Raw genomic sequence first — 27204 nt, 5'->3', positions numbered from 1 at the left:
GGGCTGCATAATTAGGACAATGTGACAAAGAATGGTAGCTTTGTCCTTTTCAACCTTCAGTTGTGTCCCTGTGCATAATAATGTGCCCCTGTGCAATTAGTTTAAACCGAAAAATGTTATGAAATCTCTTCTTGGTGAGTGTGAAAGTAATATATTTTAACCATCATCTAATGTTTAATTAATATCCATCTTGTGCACTCTGTTTTAAGGGTCAAATTAAGAAGAATAAACAATTTGCACGATTTAAGAAGCTCCAAGAATCTCGACCAGAATTCCAAGGGCTGAAATTGGAAGATTTGCTTTCACTGCCTCAAAAGCGTATTTATCAGTAAGTTGGCTGTAGCTATTGTAATCTTTTCCTTATTTTTTCGGCACAAGCCATTAAGTTGTTTGCTAACATTCAAATGCTAGACCATGGAAATTTGTGGATTTAATCTCTTGGTGGCAAATGAATTGAGGCCAGTCTTAACTCATTCATCTGGTCATTAGGGGCAGTGCTGATGAAATCACACTTACCCAGATGAATCCAGTTGATTGATTTTGAATTATTCACTCTTCTGCTCATGTGCTCCCCGGTCGGTTGACTATATTTTAACACCTTTAGTCACAAATGACATCTGATTTTGAGTTATTACCTGATTTCTAATTTCATGACCAGTTGTATACATCAAACACAAATTGTGGTCCCTACTTGGTTTTCATCGCAGATAGCATGTGCATCAAACTGCAGACGGGTGCCTAATAATCCAAAGTTGGTGCTCTTTGAAAAGAAATTATAAAGAGTGTTGTCAGTGGAAGGAACTGTGAACGAATGAGCTTTATCCTCGCAACAACTACCATATTTTGACGCCTATAACTCGCACATTATATGAGTATTTACAAAGCAGGTTTCCCCACCCCCCCCCCCCCCGCATACTATATGTGTCTGCGCACTATATGAAAAGATTTTTACATGGTGAAAGAACGCACACAATTAATAGCAGGCGTGGGTAGTCGAACCGACAAGTTATAGCAAGCATGGGAATATAATAGCAGTATTGAAAGAATGCGCACAATTAATGGCGGGTGTGGGAAAGACACACTGGCAATTTATAGTGAGCAGGGAATATTATAGCGAACATGAGAATGTAATATCAGTAATTAAAGAATAGACACAATTTATAGTGGGCATGGGAAATTTTGATCTTGGGAATATCTCTCTGTACTGAATGCCATGGTATTCCTATAAACTGGGCATTCTGGCTTGGGCACTACACCTTATCAATGTTAATTGCCTAGAACCCTCCCTGAGGGAGGAGATTAATATATCAAGCGCCTCTTATCTGAGACAACATTAGAATTAAAATCCTGCTTAACTCTGAAGCCTGTCTTTGATCTATTTAACTGATTCCTCTCCAAAGCCTGGTGATGTGTTACAGCAGGATATCATCTATATAATGGGCGATTGACACCTCTGGGGGAAGTTGATTGGGTGTTAATTGTGGGAGATTAGCTGTGGCAGATCCTGGTTTGTACTTTGTCTCATGTCCCATTTAAATGCAAATTGCTTTTGCCAGTTGGAACTTCGAGTACCATGCGTTATGTGTGTGCACGTTATACGAAAATATTTTTACACCGTTTATGATTTTCTGCGTGTTATATGCGTGTGCCCATTAGATGAATGAAAATATAGACTCATGAACCATGATTCATATGTGCATGAACTATGACCCTGATCCTAACCTGAGGGCAACAGTCACAGCCTTCCACGATCCTGCTGAAGAAACATTGCTCAGATACTCCATTGAGTCCTGTCTGCTCTGCATTTACTGATGGCAAAAAATGTGGACTGGATCTAGCTCTTGATCTCTGTGCTTACTTCTTCATTTTTTTTTCTCTTTTTGCTCCTTGTCATCTCTTTTATGGCCTTGACTTCTTTCCATTCTTCTTTGTCTCTCTTCCACATCCTTGGGCCTCCTCTCATATTCTTATTTTCTCCAATACATAAATGTAGACCTCCCTATCAGATCTTTCATTTCCATGCATTTCAGAAAGGCACCATGTGAATGCAGTTTGTTCCTTCCTTGGAATGGCATTGTACTTGACCAAAAAAAATGAGAACGAGGTTACTCCCACTGGGATTTTCAGTCGGCAACTGCATCACTTTTAGGAGTTCAAGAATCTCTTAAATCTCACCCCTTGCCCTTTCATGTTCCAAGATTAATATCCAACAACCATTGATTTTTTTTGTTGTTGTTGCAATTTTCAGATTACCGATCACCTTTCAAAGGTTCCTTTTATTGTCATGTAATAATACAAAAAAAAGCCTAATAAACCCACAGAAAGTCCAAAAATCTGGATGCCAGAAATCCGAATCACCCGAGGACTTGTCGAACTCTCAAACTTGTAAAATTTAGCGGGCTTTCGTCTGCGCCACAGATGCACAGAAGTCGCGGACGAATAAATATTTTTCTTTCTTCTACTCGGTTTGTTCACAAAACATTTTATTCTTATAAAATACAATTAAAAATTACCCATTCATTTCTTATTTATCCTTCTCGAATTTGAATTTTAAAAGTACAAACCAAGAATCTGGAAAATCCAAATATCTGAACCGATCCAATCCCCAACCAGTCCAGATTTTGGGGCATTTACTGTACTTCAGCTTTGGCCTGCCATAAAGGCAAATAAAGAATTGCCATGAGCATCGCCTGGTGCCCCCAATAATAAGAGAAAGAGAAGCAAAAGCAGTCCCTTCAGAAACACTGCATGTCCTTGGTTTCGCCTTTAGCCGCACAGACTCCATTGGCAACCCAAGCTTCGAATCCAAAATCTCCGCAACGGTTAGGAAGCTTTCAGTGCCTGAGGTCCTTTGGGAGTCTCTCTTGCCCTCAGCACCCTTTGGCTCCAATATTTGGTTCCCACGAGCCAGTCTCCAGCAGCCTGCAACCTGGTGTGAGTCCTTTGGTTGCAAGTCGCCCACAGTCTATGCGGGTTCTTCAGCTTCTGAGCCCATCACTGGTCCACTGTCATGTCGAGTTGTCTCCCAGGCTGCCGCTTCTCAATGGAGTGCGTTCCCTATTTCTGCTGCCCTGCTGCTCTCCTGAAAGTTGCGACCTCTCACTGTCTACTGCCCGGCACAGGCGCTGCCGTCTTGGGCACAGAACTCTGTGATTGCAGGACGTTAAAAGAAAAGGCTCCTCTAACAGTACAGTAACTCCTGTACACAGCCGTTAGCATCATGACTGGGCAGTAGGATCCTGCGGAACAGTGCTGTGTCTCCTCTCCCCACTCTCAGCGCAGCGCTGCCATTTCAGCGGCTCCTGCAGCGCCACCATCTGTAACTTCATTACTAATTACACTATTGCTATTTAAGGAGGAATTGTTGATCATGTGCTGATAATATTAAAAACATTGATGGGTAAAGCAAGTTGTACTTGGCCCCTCCAACAGGACCCAACCAAATCCCATCCAACCACTGTACCACAATCTATCTCTGATAACTTTCAGTCATCTCCTAAGCTTGGCCTCCAACCTCATTGTTTCCTTGCCCTGCACTGTCTGTTTCCATCTCCTCAAAAGATCCACAAATCCATTTATCCAGGCAGATCTATTGTTTCTCTGTACTCCTGCCCCGCTGACCTCGACTCCATTTCGACCCCTTGGTCCAGTCCCTCCCCCACCTACATCCAGGATACTTCAGATGCCTCTATCACTTCCCTGAACTTGGCCACCTCATCTTTACCATGGACCTCCAATTACTATCCACCTCCATTCCCCCATACTGAAGGCCTTGAAGCCCTTTGTTTTTTGACAACAGACCTAACCAGTCCCCCTCCACCACCACCCTCCCACAGCTCGCAGAACTTGTCTTTGCCTTCAATAACTTCTCCTTCGACTCTACCCACTTTAAGTCAAAGGGGTAGTCATGGGTACCAACCAGTACCCCAGCTACGCCTGCCTTTTTGATGCTACATGCTACGTCTACACAGGCAAAGCCCCTCAACTCTTCCTCCGCTACATTGGTGCTGCCTCATGCATGATCTTGTCAACTCTATCCATCTTGCTGCCATCTTCCTGATCTCAAATTCACTTGGTCCATCTCTGGCAACACTGTCCCTTTTCTCGATCTCTCTCCATCTCAGGAGACAAACTCTCAACAGATATCTTCTGCAAACCCACCAACTCCCACAGCTACCTCAACTGCACTGCTTTACGCCTTGTCCCCTGTAAAGATTTCATTCCTTTCTCTTAGTTCCTTATGTCTTCATCACAACTGCTCCAAGGATGAGGTCTTCCATCCCAGATCATCCGCAATCTCCTTCTTCAAACAATGTCACTTCCCCTCTATCACCATCAACTTGGCCTTCACCTGCATATCCTCTACCATGGCACACACAAGGAGAGGATTCCGGTCGTCCTCGTCTACTACCCACCAGCCTCTGCATCAATATATTATCCAAGGCCATTTCTGTCACCTGCTACGTGATCCCATCACTAGTTACCTATTCCCCTTTCCGCTTTCCATAGGGACCACTTCCTCCGTGACTCCCTCGTCCTCTCCTCCTTCTCCACCAATAGGCTCCTTGGCACATGCCCCTGTGAGTGCAAGAGATGCTTCATTTGTGCCCACACCTCCTCCCTCAGTGCCATTCGGGGCCCTAAACAGTCCATCCAAGTAAAGTAACACTTCACATGTGAATCTGCAGGGATCATCTACTGCACCTGGCGCTACCGTTATGGTCTCCTCTACATTGGAGACACTGGATGCAGACTGGAAGATCCCTTCATTGAACACCTTGGCTCTCTCCACCACAACAGCGTGGATCTCCCAGTGGCCACCAATCTGAATTCCCCACCCAATTCTCCTTGTTGACATGTATATCCATGATCTCGTGCACTTCTAGACTGAGACCGCCCACAAATTGGAGGTAGCACGCCCCGCATTCCTATCGGGCATCCTCCAACGGCTGACATTAACTTAGATTCTCTGGTTTCCATTTACATGCCCCCACCCTCCCCAATCTTTCCCCATGTCTCCTGACCTTGCAGTCTGCCTCCTTTCACAGAGCAAAAATCAATTCTCACTCTTCCTCTCTGCTGTCTTCTTATCATCTCCAAATAACATCTTTTGTGTGTCGTTCTATACCCCTCCCCTCTCCCATTCTTCCCTTTTTTTTCCAGCCGTCTCTACAGATGCCTGTCTCTCCTTTTATTTCCCCCCACTTGTACCTTGAAGGGTTCAGGCAGGAAATGTCGGTAATATATCTTTACCTCCTACGGACACTTCGAGACTGGCTGAATTCCTTCACCATCTGTTTTTACTATGCTCACAGCATCTGCAGGCTTTCATGTAAAGAGAATAGTTTAAATGAGTAGGCAAGAAGTCAATAGATATAATGTGGGAAAAAGTTACCCACTTTAGAAAGGAAAAAAAAGGAAAATCAAGTTCCTCGTGAAATAGATTGAAACTACAGAGGGGACCGGCTTAGTTCGTAGAATGGGTAGGGCTGGGATTTGGATTTATCAAGTTATTAGGTTGATGGTGGAATGTTCACTTGTACCATTTATAAGGCTGATGAAGTATAAAAGTAGGGGTTTTGATGCAACTTTGTAGAGTTCGGGCGAATCCTCACCTGGAGGACAGTTTTGGCCTCAAAAAAGTCTTAAGGCAGTTGTCACTGCTTTGGAGGAACTCAGCAAAGATTCGGTGGGTTGATTCCTAGGATGAAGAGGTTGATCTATGAAGAAAGGTGGAGCAGATTGGGCCCACATTCGTTGGAAGATGGAAAAAAGACAGGCAAATTTTTTTTTTATTATGATGCATCAAATGCTGAAGGGAATTGACAATAGAATAGCACGACAGAATAGATGTTGGGTGTCCTCTTGTCAAGGTTGTCTGGAACGAGAGCAGACGGAGTTCGGGTTTTTATGGTTTAATTGTTGCAACCCCTTCCTTGGTTTGCGCCTGCTGCATCTTTGAAACCAGATGAAGATTTGAATAAATAGCCCTTTCTCCTCTTGGCTCTTTTGACTCTGCTCATAGAAGCATTTTTTTAAAAAGTCTTGCCATATTTCAGGATTTGCCATTCAGGTCCATTGGGAAATGTTAATGTTCTGCTTAAGAGTGTGTTGTTTCTCTGGAGAACTGCAACTTCCATCAGATTTTGTATGCTGTCCTTCATAAATTAAAGGTTCACTTATTATTTATTTACATCTCCCACCCTAGTGCAATACTCGACCTCCGATTATTAGTCTGCATCAACTGAGTGTTTGAACAGTGGAGGGCTACAATTTTGACCAGTCTTGGAGCTTAATGTCAATAGGAGTCAATTCGCTCATAAGTTTCTCCCAGCATGATGTTTTTAAACACGCATCATTTAACTTGGGCAACACCTCCGAAGCTGGCCACACCTCCACCTGTCTGAGGACGTCCTGCTGCACATGGGCGTCGTTTTCACTTGGAAATGGATTCTATATTGCTGATTCAAAATGCTGACCAGGAAGGACGCTCTGCACCTTCAGTGACACTGGCACGAACCTTAAATTTTGGCCACACTAGGGTCATCTGCATATACTCAGAGAATTTGAGAAACAAATTGCATTTTTTTTGGCCATTTAAGATGTCACCATTGGTCTTTGGAGGACACGGGAAAGAAGGGGAAAGGGACTTGCATTTCTTTTAAATCTTTCACATCCTTGGGACACTCGAGAGCTCATTACAATGATGAAATGAGATGTAACTGAAAATAACTCTTTGTGGTAGGAAAGAAAACCGGAGACAATTTGTGCTCATTTTAGTAACCCTTGTCAGTCACACCTTGCCTATCTCTTGTACTACTGATTTTTTTTAAAAATTATTAGGTCGTACTTGGAATATAGTATACCTGGCAGGGTACTGAAAATCTGTGCCAACCAACTAGCCTGAAAGATTATGGACATTTTCAACCTCTCGCTGCTGCAGTCAGACGTCCCCACCTTCCTCAAAAGGGCATTATTGTGTGCAAAAGGGCATCAATCATCCCGGTGCCCAAGAAGAGCGGAATGAGCTGCCTCAATGACCCACTTCTACTGTGATGAAATGCTTTGAGAGGTTGGTCATGGCCAGAATTAACATGTATATAGGCAAAGATCTGGACCCACTGCAATTTCCCTACCGTCATAATTGGTCCACAGCAGACGCAATATCACGGGCTCTCCACTCTGCTCCAGATCACCTCGTAAACAGCAACTCGTGCACATGGCTGTTCTTCATCGAGGACAGCTCCACCTACAACACCATTACTCCCTCAGTGCGGGTCAAGAAGCTCCAAACTCTGGGCCTCTTCATCCCCCTCTGTAGTTGGACCCTTGACTTCCTCATTAGAGGACCACAGTCAGTACAAATTGGAAACAACGTCTCCTCCTTATTGACCATCAATACCGCTACACCCCAAGGATGTGTCCTTAGCCCACTGCTCTGCCCATTATTACACCCACGAATGTATGGCCAGGCACTATTCCAAAGCCATCTATAAGTTTGCCGACGACCCCACAGTTGTCGGCAGAATCAGAAACGACAATGAGGAAGTGTACAGGAGGGAGAAAGATCAGCGCATTGATTAGGCTGTTCTTGTTACACCATTCAAAGTCATAACTTACCTTATTAGTCAACATTTTTGTATTCATATCAAATCAGAGGTTCTGTTAATTCAAAATGGGTCCCCACAGTGTTTGAACATTTAAATTCAAATCAGAAATGAGCATCTAATCTAAATGTAATAATACAATGGGCATGGGTAGGCGGAGTAATGTTCTTCCATCTGAGCAACACTGCCCACCTAGCCATAAGAGAAATAAAAGCTGATACATGCAAATCAGATGCCATTAGAGTTATGCCACTCCCTCCAACAATACCAAATGAGGCAGTTAAAGGATGAGGCTTAAAATTAACTTTGGATTATTTTTAATTCTTCCTTCTGCACACGGGGATTTGATACAACCTTCATGAGTAAAGATGGAGCTTGCCGGCTTTTGTACAGGCAACACCCTCTGGGTAGCCATTGGGATACCAAGCTGCACGCCCCCCCCCCCCCCGAGTGTTACCATGCTTCTGATGGGTGGTTGTATGCCAGCATTGTTCCCCATGCCCAGCACGAGCAAAGGCATAGCTCCAGAATCGGTGGCCAATTTTGTTTGAGTGAGCCGGCCAACCTGCATGGTGCTGCCTACTCAAGCCAGAAAGATCTGGCGAAGGGTGCAAATGCCACCAGAAATTTGGCAGCAGTATGTACAGAGGGCGTCTTGCCTACCCTGCCCTGGGAGCTTTGGGTGTTCTGCACATACCAGCGACATTATCATCATCGCCTGGTTCTGTCTTCCAGCCTCTCATCTAGAAAAGATTAACACTTTTGCCACCTTCGTGGAAGAATCACGTCTGGAGAAATAAAGACAAGATTTATTTTTTTTAAATGATTATTGCAATGATTCAGTTTAGCCTTTCTAATTTTGATTGGGGGCTGGGAAGCTGAAACCCTTTCATTATTATTGACAATCCTGTATGACGAACTTTAGGATAAACCATATTAAAAATTCAGAAGTGAAGTTGCTTATAGTTGCTTAAAATATAGTGCACGCTGATTCTCTTCATCATTCTCTCCACTGCTCTGCGTCTGGAGCCAGTTAAATAGGGTAAGAGTGAGAGATCAGAATTGTCAGAGCACAGGTCTATGATGTTTCCAAACCATGGGGAGATTACAGAGAGAAATGCAAGCTCCAATCCTCCTCTTTCATATGGGAGAGTTAATTTCTTCTTTTGTGTTTGTTGCATCAATTTTTGTCTGATCATTCAGTTATGTGTAGCTTTAACCATTCTTCAGGGCTGAACTCAGAAAGAAAAGATGAGAGTACGGGGGCATAGGTTTTGGTTTGAGTTTGGATCAAAGGGCTACATTTTTTTTTAAACACAGTGGTTGATATCTGGAACTTGGTGCTAGAGGAGGTGGTGAAATCCAATGCTGCAATCACTATGTTTGAAAGACACTTAGGCAAACAAGGCCCTTGAAGGATATGGTGCTATGATGGGCAAATGGGATTTGTGTAGATCAGCAGTGGCTTGGTTCAGCATCATGCTGAAGAAGATTGAAAAGAGGGTTGGTGCGAGAACACAGCCTTGCTTCACGCCCAACAATGAAGACGCTGTTTACATCCGGTACCGCACGGATGGCAGTCTCTTCAATCTGAGGCGCCTGCAAGCTCACACCAAGACACAAGAGAAACCTGTCCGTGAACTACTCTTTGCAGATGATGCCGCTTTAGTTGCCCATTCAGAGCCAGCTCTTCAGCGCTTGACGTCCTACTTTGCGGAAACTGCCAAAATGTTTGGCCTGGAAGTCAGCCTGAAGAAAACTGAGGTCCTCCATCAGCCAGCTCCCCACCATGACTACCAGCCCCCCCACATCTCCATCGGGCACACAAAACTCAAAACGGTCAACCAGTTTACCTATCTCGGCTGCACCATTTCATCAGATGCAAGGATCGACAATGAGATAGACAACAGACTCGCCAAGGCAAATAGCGCCTTTGGAAGACTACACAAAAGAGTCTGGAAAAACAACCAACTGAAAAACCTCACAAAGATAAGCGTATACAGAGCTGTTGTCATACCCACACTCCTGTTCGGCTCCAAATCATGGGTCCTCTACCGGCATCACCTACGGCTCCTAGAACGCTTCCACCAGCGTTGTCTCCGCTCCATCCTCAACATCCATTGGAGCGCTTACACCCCTAACGTCGAAGTACTCGAGATGGCAGAGGTCGACAGCATCGAGTCCACGCTGCTGAAGATCCAGCTGCGCTGGATGGGTCACGTCTCCAGAATGGAGGACGATCGCCTTCCCAAGATCGTGTTTTATGGCGAGCTCTCCACTGGCCACCGTGACAGAGATGCATCAAAGAAAAGGTACAAGGACTGCCTAAAGAAATCTCTTGGTGCCTGCCACATTGACCACCGCCAGTGGGCTGATAACGCCTCAAACCGTGCATCTTGGCGCCTCACAGTTTGGCGGGCAGCAACCTCCTTTGAAGAAGACCGCAGAGCCCACCTCACTGACAAAAGGCAAAGGAGGAAAAACCCAACCCCAACCAACCAATTTTCCCTTGCAACCGCTGCAATCGTGTCTGCCTGTCCCGCATCGGACTTGTCAACCACAAACGAGCCTGCAGCTGACGTGGACTTTTACCCCCTCCATAAATCTTCGTCCGCGAAGCCAAGCCAAAGAAAGAAGAGATCAGCAAAAAGGTTACTGCCGATGAGGTGGGCACAAGTTCCCATTTCTTTGCTGTACAACTCCATGTCTGCCTTCGGTAGCGTAACAAGTGATTCAAGAATGAGTACATGGGGGCATGAGTAGATCTCTCTGCCTATTGTACCATTCAGTGATCTGACTATTCTTCCTCTAATTTCCCTCAATACCTTTGATTAACACAAATTTATTCACCTGAAATTAACCAGTGATCGACCATCGATTGGAGAAGAGAATTCCAGGCCTCAACCCTTTGGGATAGAACCATAGATCATTACATCACAAAAACAGTTTGTGCCGAACCAATTTTTTTGCCTAGTTGCACTGACCTGCACCCAGTCCATAACTCTCCATATCTCTCCCATCCACGTACCTGTCCAAATTCTTCTTAAATGTTAAAATTGAGCCTGCATTCACCACCTAGCTGGCAGCTCATTCCACACTCCCACCACTCTCTGTGTGAAGAAATTCCCCCACATGTTCCCCCTACACTTTACCCCTTTTCCCCTTAACCCATGTCCTCTGGTTTGTATCTCACCTACCCTCTTTTACTTTGTCTATCCCCTTCATAATTTTAAATATCTTTATCAAATCTCCTACACTCCAGAGAATAAAGTCCTAACCTGTTTTACCTTTCCCTTTAACTCAGTTCCTGAAGTCTGGGCCACATCCTAGTAAATCTATCTTTCCTGTAGTTAGGTGATTAAAACTGCGCACAATACTCCAAATTAGCTTCACCAATGTTTTGTACAACATTACCAAAACATCCCAACTCCTGTATGCAATACTTTGATTTATGAAGGCCAATTTGCCAAAATCTCTCTCTACAACCCTATCCACTTAGAACACTACTTTCAGAGAATTTTGTATCTTTTCCCAGATCCCTCTGTTCTACCGCACTCCTTGGTGCCCGACTGTTTACCGTGTATGTCCTTTCTTAGTTTGTCCTTCCAAAATGCAAGACCTCACACTTGTCTACATTAAATTCCATCTGCCATGTTTCAGCCCAGTTTTCCAACTGGTCCAGATCTTCTGCAAGTTTTGAAAGCCTTCTTCACTGCCCACAACACCCCCAATCTTGGGGTCGTCTGCAACTTGCTGATCCAATTTACCATGTTATCATCCAGATCATTGATATAGATGACAAACAATAATGGTCCCAGCACTGATCCCTGAGGCACACCACTAGTCACAGGCCTCCAATCTGAGAGGCAGTCATTCACCACTATTCTCTGGCTTGTTCCATCCAGCCATTGTTAAATCCAGTTCACTACTTCACCATGAATACCAAGCATCTAAATCTTACTGACTAACTTCCTATGTGGAAGCTTGTCAAAGTCCTTACTAAAGTCCATAGCCTTTCCTTCATCAATTTTCCTGGTAACCTCCTTGAAAAACTCTATAAACACGGCCTATTGTGCGTAAAGCCATGTTGACTATTGCTAATCAGTTTCAGGCTATCCAAATAATTGTATATTTGATCTCTCGGAACAGCTTCCAAATTGAAGCCCCTTTTTTTTTAAACAATGGAACAACGCGAGTTATCCTCCAATCCTCTGGCACCACACCCGTGGCTAAGGACATTTTAAATATTTCTGTCAGCCTCCCTCAAGGTTCAAGGGAATTACTTGTCAGGATGGGGTAATATTTTTTTGTCTTCATTCCTGAAAGTTCTGGCACAAATCTTTAGGCTCGATCATCTTGGAGCTCCTAGCCAGGAGACTGCCACAGAACATGGAATTTGGCCTGCTGAATGAATCCTGACTGGTAACACCTGCCAGCACAAATCCCATTTTATTATCTCACCTCCCCATCAGCTTTCTCCCACCCCCACCCCCCCTGCTATATTCTGTCACTCATCTACACTCAGGACAATATGCAGTAGCCAAAGACTTGGAATAAAACTCATCCTGTCACAGGGAGTGTGTGCAATCTCCTCACAGAAATCGGTGTTGAACCTGGGTCTTTGGAGAAGTGAGGCAGCAGTTCTGTGTGCCAGATCTTTGGTCAAAACTTTCCTTAAACACTTGAATTTTAGAGAACGTGATCCCATTTTCTGGGATCTGTCCTTTAAAGTTAGCCCTTGGAGTGCAAGTTCCATTCTGCTAATCCATTGCAGAGTTTTCTACAATGCAACTTTATACTCTCTTGAGTGCTGTGGATTCCCATTATTGATCTAAAAATGCATACAATTAATGGTTTGTTAGATATGTAATCAGTGCCTTTACCAATTCTGCCCATGTTTCATTGACTTTCAAGTGGGCATTTTCTAGAACAGAATTTTTTTTTTCTGCAAAACATGTTGGTTTTTTTTACCACATCACAAGAATGTCCGTGCTTGAACAGAATAACAGATCCCAAGCATTTCTAGCTTTTTAATTTTTTTAAAAATGTAAGCACTGGACTCATGAATGACACAAGATATTATGTCTCCTGTCACAGTGTATGTAATATAGGTTTCTCTCCTAGGCCCAGCCTAGATGCAACTGGCAGCATTCTGCAGTAATTAATCTCTGCAGTGATGAAAGCAGCAGGTCTGGGGAAGTTACTGCTCATGGAAGCATATGCTGGAGCCAGCTGCTGCCATTGTTCAGAGAGGACCAGCACAGTGGAGCTCTCCGCATTTGACAGACTCCCATAGTGGCAGTCGTGCACCATCGGTGTATTAGGCCCGGAGGAGTTTGAACTTGTGCTACGCTGCCCTTTATTACCAGAAAATATCTGAGGCAATAACAAAATACACTAATTATATGAGAGGCAAACGTAGACCAGTTTCTGTTCAGCAGACCTATATGTCAAAGCTGTAATGTTTTCATCACAGTGTACTCTTCCTTCTGGAATGCTAACAACGGGGATTGTTTATCTAGTTAAATATATGCTAATTAGATTTTCATTATATGCATGCTGACGTGTGCAGATTTGTCTGGTTAAACACCCAAATGTTGAAAGTTTTATAGGAGTTATTATGGATTGAATAATGTATTGTTCAACCATTTTGTCATGCTAAATTTATTTATAACCTTGGCTTTAATTAGGGTGCAAGTTGTTGTCAGTTTTGTTCCACCTGGGAATGGGACGTTTCAAAGACCAAATGTACATTATTGTATCAGCTCAAAAGGAGTTTATCCTTCATGGGAACTGGCTTGAATCCTCCATTTTTTAAAAAGGTGGTGAGATTCTGCTGCTCATTGTTTACCCAAAACAAAAAAAAAGAACTGCAGAAATAAAAATTCTTTGCAGCCCAGTCAACATCCTTGGAGAGAGGAACAGAGGCGACTTCGCGGGTCGAAGACCTTTCATCCGAAGGGTATTCAACTTGAAAGGTTAACTGTTTCCCTTTCCATTGGTCACTGTTATAACTGTTCCAAGGTTTGGGGCATCCTGACAGAGTTGCTTCTCTTCCATGTCACTCCTCGTGGAGGCCAGATGTGAACTTCCATCAGTTTTTTAGTACTTCTGCTGGTTATGGAAGAAGGCATGCCCGCTCATTAGACTGAGATGAGCAAGAACAGTAAATTTGTCTATTTTCTTAAATAGTGTCAATTTTTGAGCATGCATTCATTTGATGGAATGGTTTTGAGATCCGATAACCTTGGAGACGTGGGGAAGACAGCTAGCATGGCCATTCTTTGAGTGGATCTTGTTATTCACGTGGGGGAAAAGCCCTGTTCTACACCACCAGATTGGAGTCGGCTTCCTGCATGAAGCTCATACCAGGTGGCTTGTTGGAGGTAGGGGCATTGTAGTTGGCAGGGGGAAGATTGGGTAATTAGAACAAACCTGTCACTTCTTCTATCAAACTTATTTGATTTGAATCAAGGCATCTTATTATCACTTGGCCTTCGCTGATTATAAATCTTACAACCAGTTAGTAAATGTGATAGATCTATCACATTTACTTTGCTATTTTTCCCAATCTGTGGTTGATTAATGGAAAGGAAAGATTATTCCTTATTTGGTACCGCTTTAGTTACCAGAGTATCCTTGCGGACATTTGATTATCGATTCACTTTTGGCTTGTACAACAAAAATTTTGGTTTTACTTGGGGGGGGGAGGGAATATATCATTGTAGAGTAGAGGAAACAAAAGTTACTATGTTCAAAACTGTAGCAAACCTTTCCAATAAAAGCAGGGTAATATCTGCAGGAAAATGCAGCGAGTTGAGAATAATTCCTTAAAAATTCTCATACCTAATATAAATCCCGGCTGCTTCCAGCAGCGCGTCACAAGCCTAATTTGACGTTTGCCCCTGGCTTGCGATCATGTTATTGTTGTTATTTCTGAAGCTAGAATCTATAATCCAACAAATATCTTGGCTTGCAAGGCAGGTTTTTTTTTTGTTTGTTTTGACTCATGGGGCCTAAAGAGAGCTCATGAAGCATCTTTCCTGTTGTGGGCAGACTGTCTCTCAGTAATTCATCCATGGAATGAACAAATAGACTCCTTTTGGCAGTGACCAAAAAGTGAAGACAGAAAGATATCCTACACGAAGAGTGAAAATGGGTGCGAGATGATATTGGAAGGATGGCTTCCTCCCCCAATTTCTTTCCATCAGCTTCTCCGCGGCAGCAAAATTTATTTTTGAAGCAGGCATTTGTTCCCAATTTACACAAGGTCCATGAAATGTTAACTGCCTTGTGAATATATTAATTTTCCATTCCGTCATTAACAGACAATGACCACAAATTGCATATTCCCAGTAGTAGTATGTCATTGTGCTTCATTTTAAATAAAGTGTGAACATTGATAAATAACCTATATCAGAATGTCACATCTTAAACCATAAGTGCATTTGTCATCTTTGCCTCTCATTACTGTCAGTTAGGTTTAGTGTGTGGATTCCCTCCGGTAATGTATTTAAAACAATTAGTGTTTCTTGGACAGTTCTTACAATCTGGAAACATTCCTACCTGAAAACTTTAATCACAGGAACAGGGCTGAAAGAACTAAAAGTGCAACGGAATGAGATCCAGGACAATGGACGTGACGTGTCATGTGTCCAACAAGCACAGCAGTGCTAGTCAAGGCCACGCTGTGTCAGATGACGCTGCCCTGGACCTGCCATTCTGGACCACTCGCAGGTTGCTGGGTTGAACGTCGAGGACCCCTGAGCCCAGCAGTGTGGCCTGGCCAGTGAACGAGCTTCCAGTGGTGCTGTGAAGAACTATGCTGGCAAATCTTGGGCCGGGGCTATTCCAGCCACCGATCACATGCGGAGATAGTTTAAGAAGTACAAATATTATCATTTGCTTTTTTTTTTAAAGAAAAAGCTAACGTCGATTAAGATTAACATCCAACTACATGATATAAAACAGGTCCAAAATAGTTTTCAAAAGGAAGTTATCATCCATTGGCTCAGCAACTGGATGAGGCTGGTGCTATTATACACAGCCTTTTCGCTATCTCTGGAGCTAGAGACAGCGATCCAAAAAAAAAATCTCTGCTTGGATTCCCTGCAATAAAATGGAGCAAATCACAGCAAATTTGGAAGTATAATTTACTGCACGCTAAGTGTGGAGGTGGTGGTATGATGGTAGCATCAGATCCAGATACAATGTCCTTCGGGGCTAATCAATGATATTGACCATTTTTTTAAAATCACAAAGCCACCCTCACTCTTCCCTGACGAGCGAGACTCAGGGAAAGTGAACGAGAGAAATTGAAGGATTCGGGATGGATTCCTTCAGAATTTTGCATCCACATTTTTTTTCTCGACGTCGGAAGAGGCAATTTGGTCCGTTGGATCTAGGCCGGCTTGCGGTGATCCCTCCCATTTCCCTGCAACCTCTGCCCCTTCTCGCTAGCCCAAGCTTGTTATTCTCTCCAAACACCAGCCTAGCCCTGGGTGTAATACACGGTGGCTGATTGAACTAGCAACCTGCAAGTCTTTTTGGATGTGGAAAGATAACCGAATGCCCGGATGGGTGGGGGGGTTGGGGGGTTGGGGGGGGGGGGGGGGAAAGACCCACGTTAACTGTTGGAGAGCATGAACACTCCACGTGAATAGGCCCTGGGGTGAGAATTGACCCAGGTGGATGGAGCTGTGAAGCTGTGAAGCAGCAGTTCCATCGTATTTTTGTGATAACTATTTTTACAAAATTTATTTTATTTCAGATACAAACATCTGCTGCGAGATTTAACTGAAAACACCAACCCCAGTGACCCGGAATTTCATCAGCTTAGAAGTAAGTTGCATTTTCTCCTTGACTTTGGAATCGTTCCACTGCACGTTCATTAATTTTCCTCTCTTTCACCCTCCACCCCAGTGAACCCATGAACTGAGTATTGCTGTCAAGCGCAGGATTTATTCCTGAGGTGTTGGTCGGCCATGTCCTGCAGTCCTTAATGCTCTTCCGATATAGTTGCTTCCGCGATGAGGCAGACTCCGGATGCAGTGATGGGTGGGAGAACGGCACCACCTCCCCAAGTCTAGGTGTCCCCACGTCTGCCTACTCCTTTCCGCTGGTATGGGTTATCGGTTTTGTAGCTACTGCAGTGTATGCAGTCAATTCCAGTAGTGGAGGGAATGAATATTTACAAAGCAAAGCCACTCAAGTGGTCTGCTTTGTCCCAGAGCATCCCAGAGGACCTGGCCATTGCTGGTCCACAGAAAATGCCAGAAAACTGAAATGGACTCCTAAGTGAGACCCCTATGTAAACGTATCAAAGATAGAACAAAGCCTAAAACGGGAAATAATACTGTGGGGCTGCACGGTCAGCCTAGCGGTTAGTGCAAGGCCTTTACAGCGCCAGCAATCAGAATGTTGGTACAAACTCCTTACAGACAGTGTGGAACTCGAACCCAGTCCCGATCACGGCAGATTCAACCTTGCAGCGTAAAGTCTGTAAGGAGTTTGTACGAACGGCGGCAGATTCGAATGTGCCGGACCATGGGAGTTGCCAGACCACAGAGTGTCAGATAAGAGAGGTACAATCTGAACTTGCATTTAGCCGCCCTGTAGTCTCTACAGCTGGAACTTCAAGATTTAAGATTATTTAATTGTCATGTAATAAAACAGATAATGCAATATTACACAAAATTTCCTTTAGTATACCGAAAGGGAGACAAATATTTGCTATCAGCAGAAATTGCTCAGCATCCCTTAGACCAAGAGAAAAAGAAGCAGAAAAGAGCTCCCCAGAGTCACTGACTCCAACTCCGGTGCTTCCACTGCCTCTGCAGCCACACCACCTTCAGTCCAAACCAGCAGCACCCGAGCCCCAGGTGCGCACCTCCAACGTGATCAGGAAGCCTCCAGCACCCTCTTGCTTCCCGGTTCCGTCACCTGGTAACTCCCTCAACCAGGCGCCAGCCAGTCCTGAGTTTTGACTGCAGCCTGCAACCTGCCTCGCCTCTAGTCCTCATTAAACCTGGTCTGATCCCTTAGTTCAATATTGCTGGTCCATGTGGTTTGCAATTCTGCTGTTACCGAAAGTCTTCATTGACACTGGATCTGTTCTCTATCCCATATAGCACGATTGAAGTGTAGTTCATACAATGGACCGTTTTGAGACATCTTATGAACATCAGAATTCTAAGAGACACTTTTAATGAATTTGCAGAAAGGAGTGGAACATTTTCACCCACAATGTCAATATTAACTTAATTCAAGATCTTCCTTCCCTTCGAGTTGCCAACTTGTGCACTTCTGATAAAGCTGCGCCTTGCTGGGAGTGTACTGAATCACAAAATCAATCCTTCAGTCTGCAGGCAGGCATTGGAGAAGCTGATGACTTGAAACACTTGAATAATCAAAGCCCATGCTTTCATTAACGCGACTCGGTAAAACCTTCTGTTTCTCTTCTCAAAGCAAATATATTTTAAAAATGGTCTTTGTTGCTTTTTTTTCCCCCTGATTTGTCAGCTGCTGTAAAAGCAATTTCTGAAGCTTCTCAGCACATTCAAGACCAAGCTCGGAGGCATGAGAATTACCTGCAGGTGCTAAGGGTGCAGAAGCTGTTGAAAGGACGAAGGAGCAAGGTGTTGGCTCCAGGTTTGTTCTTTTGATCAGCCATTCCCTTTTATTTTTTTCTGGAGAATGATCTCAAATGGTGTAGAAATGTAAGAGTAGGGATTCCCCAGAGTTTGGGTTGATTGTAGCAGCTCTAATAACGAAACATAAACAAGAACTGGGTTAACTAATTTTGTCACCTTGAAGTCTTTGGGGCCAGGATTATTGAAGACACAGTTTGGAGACTCCCCCCCCCCCACCCTCGACACCTCCCCAAACCCACTCCCCCTCCCCTCCTCGGCGCACTCTCCTTTATTTATCTCCTGAGAGATGCCCAAATGTGTAACAGCACAAAGAGCCCAGTCATGAAAGCCAAGGCCTGTCAACCTCCCTGAGGACCAATTAATGGTGCTCCAAATCTTGTGGGCAGACAGATAAAAAGGCTGGGAAGAGACTGAGAGAAAGCTGAATGCCCGACATGTAGAAAGCAGGTTTCTTTCAGATGTTTGTAGGCACTTCTTAAGTGTTCATGCTGAACTTAGCTGGAATTTTTCAATTTCAATCTTCTCATTTAGTTTGATATTAATCGGCAACTCGTTCTTTTTCAAAACAAAGGGAGAGGCTTTCTTTCCGTTATCTCTAACAATAAAGCAATGACAGTGTTTGCAATGACAGCAATGCTTTTTAGCTCTATGGGCTTTAACTTTCTGTGCAAGATATTATTTCAGGGAAGTTCCAAGCCACCTTTTGCTCCGTCCTTGCCCCCTGCAAACCTGCAAGCCTTTGAACTGCTGCCTAGTTTTACTTTGAAACCAGAAGTTGAAAGTGTTTGACATGGAAAGGGTAGCATGAAAGTCCTGCTCTTTGAATTCTTCCTTTCAAAGTGCTGCTTTAAGTACCAGGGAGGGCAATAATGGACAGGACCACGGCTCGCTGAGCACAGAATAAATGATTGATAATGAGCATTTGGGTTTTCATTGCCTGCAGACCCACTAGTCGTTTATTTTAACCCTTTTTTTGTTAAGTGAATCCCTTTAAAACCTGTTTGTTTATTAATTATGAGGTAGTTATTAGAGACTGCCACCAGGTTCAAAGAATATTAATTTTCTCCATTGCCAAGATGTTTTGTCTTAATTAATTTGATTCAAGAATGGACGTGTGGGGAAAGTAGTTTTCCTTCATTGACTCACCTTTGGTCGACTATTTTAACTTCATTCATCAGAACCAGAGACCCTTTTTATGTTTTCTTTTAAGCTTTACAAAACGAGGAAATGAATATTGCCTTAAGCAGAAATCTACAGCTGATGTGATTTGTATATGATTTTTTTTTCCCCAAGCTTCTGTGTTTGTCCACAAACTATATGGACCATTTCAGTTTGAACTTGGCTGTGTCCAGTCGGCGTTAGCCACTTGTTATTTCCTGCTACCAAATTGTGTTGATGTCTGTGACAGCGTAGCTAAAGAACGATGGGCAAAAATGTTACCGGAAACACGAGGGTTTAAATTGTAAGGATGGGCAGCGGTTCTCAACCATTCTCTTTCCCCTCACATCCTACTTTAAGTAATCCCTACGCCATCGGCGCTCTGTGATCAGTAAGGGATTACTTCAGGTGGGATGTGAGCGGGAAGGGAAGGTTGAGAATCACTGCTCCAGACCCAATTGTGACTGAGTTATTTTGCTGGAGAAACTCCTTTGAAGTTCTGAAACCGTGCACATAACGAACCAATGAGGGACGATTAAAACAGTGGTTTTCAAACTTTTTCTTTCCACCCACATCCCACCTGAAGCAATCCCTTACTAATCACAGAACACCGATGGAATAGGGAGTACTTAAAGTGGTATGTGAGTGGAAAGAAAAAGGTTGAGAACCACTGGGCTAGATAGATTGGGACTTTACACGCTGGAGCGTAGTAGGCCAAGAGGGGAACCTTAGGGAGATTTGTAAAATTGAAGAGCATTAACAAGACAAGTACAAGTAAACCCTGCTTTACGAAGCCAGAGTGTTCCTACAGAATCTTTTCGTAAGCCGACAGGGCTTAAAGTGAAGAAGCGATTACCGTTGATTTCTATGGGGAAAATTTTGAGCGGTTCCAGACCCCCACCCCCAAAATATCTACCAAATCAAACCAACTATCACATAAAACCTAAAATAACACTAACATTTATTGAGGTGATAAATACACAGCCTATAAAGTAGAAATAACATATGTACAGTGTAGTCAGGGTGAGTCTTCGGAGGTGGGATGGTAGGAGAGAGAAGAAGAGCTGCTCAGGGTGCGCCCACAGCCGCTATAGTGGCTCGCTGCTTTTTATAAAAGTGAACACTTTACGCAAATTTGCATAAAGTGGGGCATACCTGTGATCGGAGCCTTTTTCCTTGGGTAGGGGAGTCTTAGGCTAGAGTGCAAAAATTTAAGGTTAGAGGGAAAGGATTTAAAAAGGACCTGAGGGGAACCATTTTTTTGGCACAGACGATATATATAGATGAAGTGGTAGAGGTGGGCGCAGTTGGATATAGAGGGACTAAAGGTATGGATGCAAGTGGAATGAGCTTGTGTAGACAACTTGGTTGGCATGGACATGTTGGTCCGAAGGGCCTTTTTCTGTTCTATATAACCTTTTGATTCTAATTAAATGGTTACTTTTGCCATTTGAAACTCCCAGAAGACAATAGCAATCTTGGAAATCTCAGACTGGAGAATAGGTTCTACATTGTTGCAACAGTGGCTTGACTCAGGGGCAGGGTGGAAGGTGGGCTTACCCTTCATCAGCCTCCAGCTGCTGAGGTCTGTAGTGGTAGCAGCTCACCTGTTGTTCAATCCACCTAAGTGCCATGCTGGCGGGTGTGCGTTGGGGTGTTAGGAAGCTCCCTATGCCCTCCAAAGAGAAACAAAGGTCTCACTAGTGTTACAGCGTGGAAACAGACCTAACTTGTCCACGTCGAACTCTGTGCCCTCCTGCTTAAATCCCACTTGCCTGCGTTAGACCTGCACCTTCCAATCTCCTCCCCATCCATGCACTTATCCAAGTAAAATGATTCTGAGATCTTTCAGCGCCACCTGAGAGAGCAGACAGGGCTTCAGTTTAATGTTGTAAAGATCCCACAACAAGAAGTAGATGTAAAACCTCCCATAAAATAGAAGTGTTTAGCAGGGCTATCCCCTCTGCGTTGGTTTCACACTCAGACCACCTCCTGAGTGTGGTCATTAGCAATGTGCGGTCAGGGAGAATTGGCAGCTCAGCTCATGCACTGCTACTTGCTATAAAGTGTTTGAGCAGCATCCTGGGGTTTTGAAAAGCTCCGTGAGGGCACGAGTTTCGTGTTTTCTTTTCTCCCCTCCCCCCCCCCATTATGGGAGAAAAAGGGTTAACTCGCTCTTTGGAACAGTTCCTGCTTCAGATGCTGTGCCCTTGCTATGTTTCACGAGTGTCCTCATCAAAATTCGTGGATTTGTCCCTTGCAGAGAGAAATTTTAAGCTATTTGAGACTGACGATTGCTAACTACAGGTTAAAAATAAGGGAAAGCAAAGTGGTGCGATCAGAAATGTCAATTGAGCATGTCCCCTTTGATTTCTGTCTTTGAATGAAATTTTTAATGAGAAAGATATGGCCTTTGTGGCCTTCACTTCCTCTCAAGTGAAGCTACAGAACGGGAGTGCAGCTCCTTTTGTGGTCGCCCGACTTAAATATGAAGTTCTCTCTGAACTATTTGCATCTCTTCATCACTACAGGAAGGAAGTACATTCGTGAGGGCTGGCTAGCTACTGTGCCGTCCAAGGGCGTGGAGTTGAAGCTCAAGATGTTCTTCCTCTTTTCTGATATTCTCCTGATGACCAAACCTTGCCACCCACTCCACCCTGTTCATTCTGACAAGTTCATCTGGCAGAAGGCTTTCCCTTTGATTGAGGGGACCGTCGAGAAAGTCTTCGGACACACCAAGAGTCAGGGAGGGCTTATTAGTGTAAGTTTTCCACTAAATCGGGAGGAAAAAAAAAAGCGCTTTTTGTTCAAGCTGATGCGAGTTGGCACCAAGTTCTCGTCTCCGAGGATTTCTTGGAATAGTCAGCCGCGGGAAAGGGTTTTGCCTAAGAAATGAGAACGTGGCTTGGATGAGATGGTTGGAGGGAGAAATGGTCGCCTTGCCGAAAACTAATTGATTTGTATGAAGCAGTAAATTCAAAAAACACTCAGTAGATCAGGCTGTGCCTGTCAAGAGAAACAATGTTAACGTTCTGGGTATGAGACTGCATCAGAACGGGGAAGGAGATGAGAGACAGGAAGGGTGGGCGAAGGGTAATACCTCTGATAGGATGAAAGCAGGGTGATGCAGTTTGAGTACAAAGTGTGTGTTCTCATTTCGTCATCCACTTCTAGCAGAAGTTGACTTGGATCTGTCCACAGTGTTGATTTTTTTTTGAAAGCCACGTCAATATCACTTCACTTTGAATCTCAGTGGCCACTTCACTGAAATCATGTGCCGTTCCGATTCCTTGTTCAAGAAAGGAGATACTTGGATCGGAGACAGTCCAAAAGGGTCTCACAGGGCTGGCTGCCGGGCAAGAGGGTTGTCTTATCAGGCTTTAAAAAAAATCTTTGGAGTTTAGAGGAAAGAGGTGAACTCATTGAAGCAATAGTTCATGGGCAGAGCTGACGTTGAGATGCTTCCACTAATTGGGGAATCTCAAAGGAAGGGACCTGTTTAAGAGGTAAAAGGGCAGTCGTTTAAAATTGAAGTCTCTCCTGGCAAAGGTTGGCAAATCTCTGGAATTCTCAACACCAGGAGGATTTTGAAAGCATGATCACCTGCTGATCATGAAGAGGAGGCAAGTCAGTTTTTTTCTGAAAGATCAGAGAAGTGGCAGCGGGGGCCTGATATTGGGAGGAGTTGAGACTTTGGCCAGAGCATCCATGATCATACCAAAAGGATAAAATATCCTACTTTCATTCGTAGACATGAGCACAATTGTCTTGTGGGGGGGGGGAATAGACCCTTGAAACTTTAAACAATACCTGTTTTATTACAAGAGGGCCAAGTGCTGACAAAGTTCAGTGGAAATGCGTATTATTTAGACGTGACAATTTAGCATATACATTAAAGGCAATTTTCAGCCATTTAATTAGTAAATTAATTATTGGATAATTTTAACAGATAGGATCAAGTCCGTAGATCGCCATGAGATGAGAATAAAATGGACAATGTTATTGAATTAAAAGTATACTTTTTCAAAGGAGAAAAGGCATTGAATTTGAGTTTTTTTTAACTTGAATATTTAAATGTTTTGAGCTGGTGATATGTGGAAGTCTCTACCAACACTGTCAAGCACTTCATTTAAGCTTTCTCTGATAACTGCCTGCTGTTTCATCATCCCATTATCCTGCAAAACAAATTTCTTAAGGGATAATAGTGCAAGAATATTAATGTTCATTTCTCTCTCTCTCTCTCTCTCTCTCTCTCTCTCTCTCTCTCTCTCTCTCTCTCTCTCTCTGGCTAAGTCAGTTTATCAATCTGGCACTACCTGTAAGCATTGAAAATTGCAGTCAGCAACATGAGCCCACTCGCATCTTAACTTGAAGAATTAAAGAGAAATTAAATTTGACAGCATTAAATTCACAGGCACATTCTATGCCCCAATTTATATGCAAAGTGAAATGATTCATGAAAATATCTTTCACTTTCGCACACAGATTTGAATGAGAAATCAGTGGACTCCGCAGTCCATAATGTGTTCACGCTTTCATATTCTAGCGCAGCTACTGCGGGGCTCCTTTTGATGTATAAATAATCATCCTAAATTATGCCCAGAACAAATATTGGTGCACTGCTGTTCTTGTGTTACAATGTAATTTCTGCCCCAGAGAGTCAAATTTCCTTGACAAATTCTTAATTACTGTGTTTCCACAGACACTGGATCTATTTGTGCATAAATCTTGAGTATTCCCTGAAGGCAAGGAACTAACATTATCAACAGTTTCACTTGGCCTGTTCAGTGAACTTCATAATTAGATCATACAATTGATGACAGCATATTTGAAATCTTTATTCATTTTGAATTCTATGGTACAACTATGTTTTACACCAAAATACATTTCTTCGTGGACCATTTTCTTATTGTTAATCAAACCGGATTTAATAAAGTAGCCAAGAGATCCAAATGTTTGTTAGTGCTACAGTTGACATCCCTTAATGCTTGTACATTTTCACCCTGCTCGTCTAAGGCTGCTTTCATATTTTTCTTGCAAAACAATACCTGCTGCTCTGCCTTGGAATGATTGATTTTTTTTTTTAAAAAGGCGTTAATGTGCAAGTTTAAGTTAATGCAAGTTGAAGGCCGGCACGGTAGGCATTGTGGATAGCACAGCGCCGGGGTCTGAATCCAGCGCTGCCTGTAATGGGTTTGTACGTTCTTCCCTGAGTCTGCGTGGGTTTCGTCTGTGTGGGGGGGGAGGGGGGGTGGTCGTAGGTGAATTGGGTGGCATCCCTTTTGGGATGGGCCAAAAGGGCCCTATTACTGCGCTGTTTGTCTAAATTTAACTTGTCAATGAAAGTTATTGATGACCGTGTGCTATTGCATTCTTAATTAGTTTTGAATGTTTCACGATGCTTAATCTAAAGATAGAATAAATTGGATAAACTTGCACATTATTGACCAACATAATTTTGAAGGCTTTCTGTTTATTGAAGGTGCTTGAAATGTGTCCTTTATCATTCCATCTTCCAGCTAACCTTTCCTGAGGAAAAGATCCTTGTGATGTCGAACGACCAGGAAGACATCAACAACTGGTACCGGTGCCTGTCTGTTGCCATTGGGTAGGTTTCTTTGCCAAGCTGCCTGTCTTTGCTGCAGCCACTGACCTTGGGTAGAACTGACGACAGGTCAGAATGGATTCATTGATCAGTCAGACTGAGCGTATGACAGTCTTTCCCTTAATTGAATCCCAAAAGGGGCCAGACGTGGGTTATTATTACAGAAATCAGCCGACTGTGCTCATTAAAAGCTCCACAGACTGTGTGGTTTACTAATTAGTTTATTATACAGACACCTTGGCGATGGGGGAAAGTTGTCATTTTGCCCTTTATCGCACAAGGGATGCTGTTAAAAGTTTAATCAGCTGGCACTGACCAGCTTCCTGGTGGCTGTGCATTGGTCATTACTGAGGTCACCCCTGCTGCATCTGCGCCGGCAGGGTCACAGTTTGAACCCTAAGTAGAATGTGTTTCAAGCCTGCATAACCCTTCCACCTGAAAGAAGCCTGCTATAAAATGCACACAGCAGGGAGCAGAGCACCAGATAGTCTCCAAGAGCAAGAGCTTCTTGTTAAAAGTTCCCTTTACTTGCCTTGTTATGGATGATATTGTCAAAGCATCCATTACCCATAGTTACGAAGTCCTTGAAAGTTGCTTAAAAGCCCAGAACTGTTAATGTCTTCATGCTGTCTTGTTCACTAACACAAATGTTTGGAATCCCTGGAGTACCAAATTTGTTCATTTTATTCCATAAAGTACAAATGGTTAAAGATAATTCAAGATCTTAAATGTTTGTTATTTAATTCAAACTACTGCTCCCCACACACGTAATGTGATCCCTGTGGCAGGAGGTACTACTGAAGAACCTGCCTACCTTGCATATTTAGTACCAGCTGAAGGATTGCAACAGTCGGGGAGGAAATGTTCTTGGGATCCCTACAAGTCTTGTGAGGCCTGATTGCATGCTGGAATCCTCAGATGGATTTTTTTTAACAGTTTTGGCCAAACTCTTAAGTCCTGTGATTTTTTTTTCTGGAGTCACTGCTTTTCCAGGGAAAACAAGCGGACGTGAAACTTTAAACCAGGGTTTTTCAAACTTTTTCTACCACTCACATTCCACCTTAAGTAATCCTTATGACATTGAGGCTCTGTGATTGCTTAAGGTGCTCTGTGAGTGGGAAGGGTGAGAATCGCTGCTCAATTGTTATTGAAATATTTTGCTTGAGAAAAATTCTCATTGGCCCATTTCCTTTGGAGTTATGAAACTGTGCACATATTGAGTTAATGAAGTACTATTTAAAACAGTGATTTTCAAGCTTTTTCTTTCCACCAACATCCCACCTTAAGCAATCCCTTACTGATCACAGAGCACCAATGGCATTGGGAATACTTAAAGTTGGATGCGAGTGGAAAGAAAAAGGTTGAGAACCACTGCCCTAAACTTTTCCCCTTTCACCCTAAAGCCATGACCTCTCATATTTATCTCTGCTAATCTAAGTGGAAAGATACAACTGCCATTACTGGATCATTTCCCATCACTCCAAAATTTGACCAGGCACTTGCTGGCAAGTGTTGCACAATTCCCACAGCAGATGTGCATCAAATGAATTATTCCTAGTTCAATTATCTTTTTGCTGGGGAATTTAGTGCCAGTTACTCCACTGTTGCTCACTCCTGTGGTATCTGTCTTTTCAAATCTCTCTGGATGGGGTAAATTGTATCCCTTGCTACCTCCAAAATCCACTTCCCCCCCCAACCCTCTACCAGTGATTGGTCCAGGTCCCAATCTAGTCCACCCCCAAATCGTATCTGTGACTTCTGTACCCCTTTCAAGCTCCATCAAAACGTGGATCCTAACTTCACACAGCCAGCACATCCTCACAGAATCATGGAGGGATGCAGCACAGCAACTGACCCTTCAGCCCACCACATCTGTGCTGATCACTGACCACCCATTTACATCTTGCATAAACACATCTTACTTTGCTGACAGTTTCAACTCGCTATGCAAGCAGGGCAATTTGGAGTGGCCATTTAACTTCCCACTCTGCATGCCTTTTGGGATGTGCGAAGAAACCAGAGTCCCCATGCTCACAAGAGGAACATGCAAACTCCACACAGACAGCATCGGATGTCAGGATTGAACCCGGGCCTCTGGTGCAGTGAGACAGTGGCCTCATTGTTCTCCTAGGAGGAATGTGCAAACTCCACAGCAGTTGGACGAACTGCTTGTGTCCAGCTG

The 27204-nt window shown here is 43.6% G+C and overlaps 1 protein-coding gene across 1 annotated transcript in view; it reads left to right on the top strand.

Annotated features, from left to right (window-relative positions):
* The window catches only part of arhgef39 (Rho guanine nucleotide exchange factor (GEF) 39), a 72379-nt gene that overhangs the window by 39484 nt on the left and 5691 nt on the right, over positions 1–27204 (top strand). The window contains exons 5-9 of the mRNA XM_069907480.1: positions 210–328; positions 16378–16448; positions 18129–18257; positions 21949–22178; positions 24937–25025. Coding sequence (XP_069763581.1) covers positions 210–328; positions 16378–16448; positions 18129–18257; positions 21949–22178; positions 24937–25025 — 638 coding nt within the window. The remainder of the gene's footprint in view (positions 1–209; positions 329–16377; positions 16449–18128; positions 18258–21948; positions 22179–24936; positions 25026–27204) is intronic.

This window comes from Narcine bancroftii, chromosome 13, assembly GCF_036971445.1.
Source record: "Narcine bancroftii isolate sNarBan1 chromosome 13, sNarBan1.hap1, whole genome shotgun sequence".
NCBI lineage: Eukaryota > Metazoa > Chordata > Chondrichthyes > Torpediniformes > Narcinidae > Narcine > Narcine bancroftii.
The sequence above is the reverse complement of the archived record's forward strand: the minus strand, read 5'-3'. Positions and strand labels throughout refer to the sequence as shown.